The 7,429-nt window shown below is 33.2% G+C and overlaps 1 protein-coding gene across 1 annotated transcript; it reads right to left on the reverse strand.

Moving 5' to 3' along the window:
- Positions 1 to 2,310: 2,310 nt before the first annotated feature.
- On the reverse strand, positions 2,311 to 4,074 carry LOC131640482 (subtilisin-like protease SBT4.13). Its single transcript, XM_058910870.1, has 5 exons — positions 3,680 to 4,074; positions 3,174 to 3,282; positions 2,986 to 3,074; positions 2,743 to 2,837; positions 2,311 to 2,649 (listed from the first exon to the last, which is right to left on the reverse strand). Exons 2-5 carry the CDS (start codon positions 3,270 to 3,272, stop codon positions 2,432 to 2,434), a joined length of 501 nt encoding a protein of 166 aa, XP_058766853.1. The 5' UTR covers positions 3,273 to 3,282; positions 3,680 to 4,074; the 3' UTR covers positions 2,311 to 2,431.
- Positions 4,075 to 7,429: the final 3,355 nt, after the last annotated feature.

The following is a 7,429-nucleotide window of genomic DNA, read 5'->3' on the forward strand; positions in this document are numbered from 1 at the left end:
TTTATTCAGATATTTTAACAAAAGAGAATTTCAATACATTTGTTGATTATAGTGAAAATGTGTAACATAAAAGAATCAAAATAGTTGTTTGCCGCGATTAGTTTTAACATATAATGTACATGAAACTCATTATATATATATACACAACAAACCATTTAATCAAGTGAGCAAAAGTAGATTGAAACAAAAATTCTAGAAAGCAGATTAGACACAACGTATAACACATCTGACATTTAATAACACTTAAAAAGCAGCACAACAATTATGATCCTAATATGCATAATAAGACATTTTAAGATTATTACGACAAAAGAGACACGCATAAATATTTTCTTTAAAATGGCCATAACAATAACAAAGAAGCAATCCAGGAATTCTTCCTACATGGTAAACTGTTTAGAGCTTTCAATAGCACTATTGTCACTTTAATCCCTAAGCATGCTAATGCTGTCAACATTAGAGAATTCCGTCTTATAGCAGGGTGCACCACCTTCTATAAGATAATTTCCAAAATTCTGACTAGTAGATTGGGAATTGTCCTGAAAGATATTATTCATAACAGCCAAGCTGCATTTGTTCCTGGCCAGCAGATTCATCATCACATCCTGCTTGCAACAGAGATATTGAAGGGCTATGGTAGGAAAAGTGGACCTCCCAATTGCATGATGCAGTTGGATCTTCAGAAGGCGTATGATATGGTTGACTGGAATTCTTTGGAATGTATTCTTCAAGAGATAGGTATGCCTAAACAATTCATTGATTGGATTATGCTGGGCACTTCCACTGTTTCTTATCGGTTCAATGTTAATGGGGAGTATACTAATATCATGGAGGCAAAGAGAGGTCTAAGGCAAGGGGATCCTATCTCCCCTTTGCTCTTTGTTATCATCATGGACTATTTGCATAGAGTCATGATGAAAATGTCCAGAGATACTGATTTCAAATTCCATTATCACTGTGCAAAGCTTAGTATCACACATCTCTCTTTTGCAGATGATGTGTTATTATTCAGTAGAGGAGAGGAAAATTCAGTGAAGTATATGCTGAATGCTTTCAAGGAATTCTCTGATTCTACAGGCCTGGTTGTTAATCCTCAAAAGTGTAAACTGTTTTGCAGTGGTATGGAGGATAGCACCATTAAGAATATACAAGAGATTACTGATTTTGGAAGAGGTTGTCTCCCTGTTAGGTACCTTGGTGTACCTCTTGCTAGCAGGAAATTGAACATCATCCACTACCTCCCTTTGATTGAGAAAATCACCAATAGAATCAGTCATTGGTCATCTAAGCTCCTAAGTATGGCTGGTAGAATCCTTCTGGTCAAAAGTATCTTCTTTTGTAGAGCTTTTGTCTGGACAGGTACGGAGAAAAGCAAGAAAAGTCCTATAGCCTGGAACCGTGTTTGTCGACCTGTGAAGCAAGGTGGCATGAATCTAATAAATATGGAATGCTGGAATAAAGTGGCCATGATGAGGTGTCTTTGGAGCCTTAGTATGAAGCTGGATAGTTTATGGATCAAGTGGATGCATACTTATTATGTGAAGAATGATACTATCTGGACTGCCAATATATCTGCTTCTGCATCGTGGATTGCTAAAGCTATTTTGGCTAGAAGGGAGGACATCCAACAACACCGGCAAATCTGGAATGGTATGACTAGCAGAGGGAGGTTCTCCATGAAGAATATGTATGAACAGTTGATGCTAGAAGAGGAGCAGGTTAATTGGTGTCATCTTATCCAGCACAATGGAGCGAGGCCTAGAGCCATAGTCTGCTTATGGCTTGTCTGCCATAATCGTTTGGCTACTAAAGCCAGATTGAAACGACTCGGTTTACTGCATGAGGACTGTTGTAACCTTTGTGAGGACCATAAAGAGGACATTGACCACTTGCTTACCAAATGCAAAGTTACTAGGAACATTTGGCAGGATGTGTTATCGTGGCTTGAAGTTAAGCGAAACCCTCAACATTGGCAAGAAGAGATGGAGTGGATTCTTCAGAACACGAAAGGCAAGAGTTTCAGGGCTAGCATGCTGAAGATCGCTGTGGCGGAAACTGTCCATGGTATATGGAGGTTTCGTAATGAGTATACCTTTGGTCTGATTACAAATAAAGATTCTTCTACTGTTGTTCATAGGATCATTGAATCTATAGTCTTTAGAGGTTGGCTGAAAGATAAATTTAGAAAGAAATTAGCTTTACTCATGATGTAACTAGTCCATAGAGTTGTTTGTGTTTGTACTTGTACAGTTACTTTTGAAATAATATATATTCTTTTATGTCAAAAAAAAAAATAACAAAGAAGCAATATATCTGGAAATCAAAGGAGAAAGCCAGAGAAACTAAAAGGCAACAACACTGGGACCAAGATCAATCCACCAAGAACAGAAACCAAAAAACCACTAAAAAGCAAACCTCCACAACAAAAGAACTAACTTATACACAAATGTAGAATACAGCCACAACCTACCAACATAAAAAACATAAAGTAGTATGATAGAATTACAGTAAAAAAGTAACTTAAACTATCTACTTTCCAATTCATTGAAATGCTATCACGTGGTGGATCGATGTTGTATCTTCTATTTGGAAGTGGTGGATCGATGTGGTATCTTCTATTTGGAAAAACAGAGACAACACCTGTAAGACCTACATCACAATACTTCATGGTTAACAAACTTATAAATATTACAAGAAAAAATGAGTAGTTGTTTCCATAAAAAAATTAGCTTCTGAGCATACCAGCCATTCTATCAGCTTCCTTTTTTGTTAGCTTCACCATAAAACCACTAAAAATCTTCCACCAGTAGTGTAATATAGATTTGGGTTCCGAGTTGCTAAAATTGTAGAGTGAAAAAAAGGGTAAGTTGTATGTCAGGGTTGTACCGCTAGTGCGATATCTTATATCATTGTTTATTAAAAAAAAATTAACATTCATATATAGGAATTTTATGGTACCAAGAAAAGTAGACAAAAGTACATTACCTGTCTGTAGCTTGATCTATCAAATCTCTATAACGGAGCAGTGAATACGTTTCATTTCCAAACGCATTTCCGGTGTAGACAATATAAACCTGCATTTTTAATTCAACATATGTTTATTGTAAAAAAACACACTTATTCCAACAAGAAACATGCACATGGAAAATTGATAAGGGTTGATGAGGACTTGCCTTTAGATCGTTTTCCTGAGAAGATGAATTACATTTTACCAAAACTGGAGTAAAACTAATAAGAAGAAGTAAAAGACCAATGCGAGATCTACCTTCCATTGTTAAGCTACTGTTGACAAAACAAAGAATACAGTGTCAATAAAGTAGTTACTATGTTGTTAAGTTCACTTATCGTTTCAGCTAGTTATTAAACTATAGTTTTTGGATAAGACACTAATACCTTATTAAAACATATATAAATAAATAAAAGAAATGAACTAGCAAATAATGAAAACCAGTACTACCATCTCTTCACATAATTCCAAACCTTCTTCCTCAATTTCTTTTTCCACTTTTCAGTATTTCAACCAAACTAGATCCAACTTTTTTTAACTCTTTAGATTTTCAACAAAGCAAGTATAAGACCAAATCTTAACTAACAACACTTCTTCAGATTTCAAACAAATCAAAAACCACAAGAAGAAGAATGTAAAATGCAAACAGAGTAAAAAGGATGATGTTCAAACCGGTGGCAATGCCTTTGGCTTTAAGTCGGCGAGACCCCGTTCGTGGAGGATGTGCGGTCTTGTTCCACTTCTCCTCTCGTCTACTGCTTTGGTTAAGTTGTTGTTGAACAGTTGAAGTAATGGAGGGTGAGTTGCAGGAGGTGTGTGTTGCTTCAGTTGGAGGGTGAAGAGTGAGCAAGAGGTTGTCGTTTCCGTGTGCGAATCCGGAGCTGAAGTGTGAATGTGTTTGTGGAAAGTTTATGTTGAGGCTAGTAATTGGTATCTATGGCTCTGTGTGTGTGTGTTTTTTTTTTAAAGTTTGGAGAGAGTAATGAAAAATTTGATGATAAGACAAAATATTAGAGGAAGTAATAATTCTCTATTATATTTTCTTTCTAAAATTGATGGAGTTCAAAGCATAGCTTGCAGCCTTAATATAGAATACATACTTAATGTCTAAGTAACTTAGCAAGAAAATTGTAATAAAAATAAAAACTTAGCAAGAAATTAAGGGAAACTTTTAGGCGGTAGTATAGCTTGATCCACTTGATTTCCTTTCTCAATGTGTAAGTTTTTTTTTACTTGGATAAGTCTAGTTTCTAAACTCTTTTTACTTAATATATCAACTTCTCTAAATACTTCTAGAAATTAACTGAATTAATTCTTACAACTCTTAACACTTATGTAAATTATCTAATCTTAACACTTGAGTGAGGAAACTCCGGCAATAATGTATGTGTGAGTTAGGGATGGCATGAACCAAATGCCGACCCAACCTAGAAAAAACCTGAAATTGATGAATTAAAAGACAAAAGGTTTATGAATTTAAGTGAATTTAAATATTTAAATTATAAAAAAATAAATTTATTATATAAATCGTGAAAATTGTTTTAATCTCTCGAAGAGTTGATAAATTATTACATAATCTTACAGGTCCAAACTTAAATTCAATTACTATCATTTAATCGTATTTGTTATAGTTTGGAACCACAAGACTGACGAACATCGGAGAAACTTTGAATGGAGAGAGGTGAGAAATCTATTTTTCATTGTACAATACAAAGATATGTATAAGGTATTAATATAAGTGGTTGAGAAACAACAAGTCAACATAAGCAACAAGCAAAATAGTAACCGATTACATAAATGTTGTAACTGGTTACAGTTGAAACAAAAAACGAAAAAAACACCAAGTGGCAACCGGTTACTGTGAATGCGTATTCGCTTACACAATCTACAGAATCATTTTTCTTCCGCTTATTTGACCTGTTTCACATGCCTGTAATCGGTTACACTCATGTGTTAACTAATTATAACACTTGAATTATAGTTTTTCACTTAACACACAAACTTAATTCAAATGTTTCAACTTTTCCATGTCAAACTTCTTGAACCTTTCGAACACTTCATTTGTGACTCGCTTTGTCATCAAATAAGTCAATTGGCTTTCACTTCTACAATGTATTTCGCCTCAGAAGACAAGAACGGGACTACCTTTTTCGTCTTCGAACACCGTAAATTTGGTGTTCCACCTAACATAAATATGTATCTAGCAATAAACTTTCAATCATTTTTATCTCTGCATCAATTGGAAGCGATAAAGCAAAACAAAATTGTATTTTATGTCCGGTGAAGGAAAGAGAATTCCGCAGCCAATAGACCCTTTGACATAACTTAGGATCCTCTTCATTGCTACCAAGTGAGACACCTTTTGTCTCTCCGTGAACCTACATTCAATTTCCGAATAATTTTTGTTCCCCGCTCCAATATTCAACGAAGGTGAAGAATTAAAACTCAAATTTATTCCAAACAAGTTCAAATTAAGTTCTGGTATCTCTGCCCAATCACCATTCATGTAATATAACCAATTTTTTAAATAAAAATACTCATTTTCCAACATCAAATTGCATCGCGAATAATAAAATAAAATCATTTAAAAAAATTTAATACATACATACATTACATTTCAAGTATTTAAACTAGTAAAGTAAAAATCAAAGCATGTTGACCATATATTTTATTTTATAAATTATCAAAACTAAATAATAAAATACAAAACGAAATAAATCACTACTATGAAAAACACATAAAATGATGGTTGTGAAACACATATAATGACGGTTGCATGTTCGTTGTTAGGTAGTGTGTGATTCTATATATGCTGATGGTTTCCAGAATGAGCGTGTGACCAAGGTTATAAGTTAGGTAGCACGCTTGTTGTAACTACGAGTGAAGAAAACAACAATTGTAACATCATTTATAGATCTTGTATTCGAATCCTAACAACACCATTCTTGAGTTTTATTATTGTGGATATATATATATATATATATATATATATATATATATATATATATATATATATATATATATATATATATATATATATATATATATATATATATATATATATATATATATATATATATATATATATATATATATATATATATATATATATATAGTGCTCTACTTATAACAATGGATGAATTAAAAAACCGCTGTGATATTATTTGTGTTTTTAATATATATTTTTTAATTTTACAGAATTTCCAAATTTTTAACCTGAAGATTTTTTAATCGTATAAGACCATAAACAACAATAGACTCATTTGCGAATTTAATTAGACCAAAAATTGTATTACATCAATGACTTAATTCCTTTAGGAACCAAAAATTGTATATTACATCAAAACCAAAATGGCACATAACAACCTACAATGTACACATCATAACATCAAATCATATTATCTTGTTATCTTGGTATCTTATCTCTTGGTGTCTTGACTCCATTTTTGAGGGATTTGAATCTTGTGATGTTTTATGCAAAACTTCTCTAGATTGTTGTGATGTAACTCTGTTTTCGAGCTCTGTTAGTAGTTTAATTCAGCGTGGATCCATGTGACTAATATTAAGAATTGAGGTTCATGAATATATATTGTGAATTGATAAATATGATGATTGTTTTATGTTGAATTGATGATTAATGATAATGAAATTGTAGCCTTATAAGTTGAATACTATGCGTAAATGATTATAAATGATTATTCATGTTCACAACGGAATTGGGATACGTCTAGGTTGAAGAAAATGGGTTTAGGAGTGAAATTCTCAAGAAAATCAGGAAAAAAATGATGCAGCCAGGTTTCATTGGAATCAGTGTTTCAATTTGATTGAGCTTGTTTTAGGAGTTATGAGCTTCCAATGCGGGAGAGAAGGGGTTGATGTGCAATGTTATCACTCTAACACTCACGTCAGTATGCGAGTTAAAAATAATATATGTATAAAAATGAATTTGAATATCTTAAAAATAGGAGAAACAATTGGTAATTGAAAGTGTGGATCACGGTTAGCCATTACATTTATTTGGACGACTAGCATGGTTCTCGCATGTGAAATTATCTACTTAGGGTGGAGAAGGGAACTACATGCTCTGTATTGTTTTCCTATTACTATGCTATTAGGCTTTTTCCCTTTGGGTCTTGTTAGTGACTCAGAATAGATGCCCCTCAAACTGTTACTTTTGCATTGTAGGACAAGGGTTTGTAATATATGTCTCTGCCCAAGCTTCAAAACATATATTACAAATAATATTAGCATAATTGTACCTCAGAGGTGGTGCAATCTCCCTTATTTGTTGTTGGAAAAAACCGGAATATAGAAAATGAAATAACACAATCACAACACAAGAAAATACCCTCAACTAGTTCATGCCTCCAATACACTCACACCCTCCAAAAACAAATATTTAACTAGATCTCATAACACTCT

This window comes from Vicia villosa, unplaced genomic scaffold (assembly GCF_029867415.1).
Source record: "Vicia villosa cultivar HV-30 ecotype Madison, WI unplaced genomic scaffold, Vvil1.0 ctg.003162F_1_1, whole genome shotgun sequence".
Lineage (NCBI taxonomy): Eukaryota > Viridiplantae > Streptophyta > Magnoliopsida > Fabales > Fabaceae > Vicia > Vicia villosa.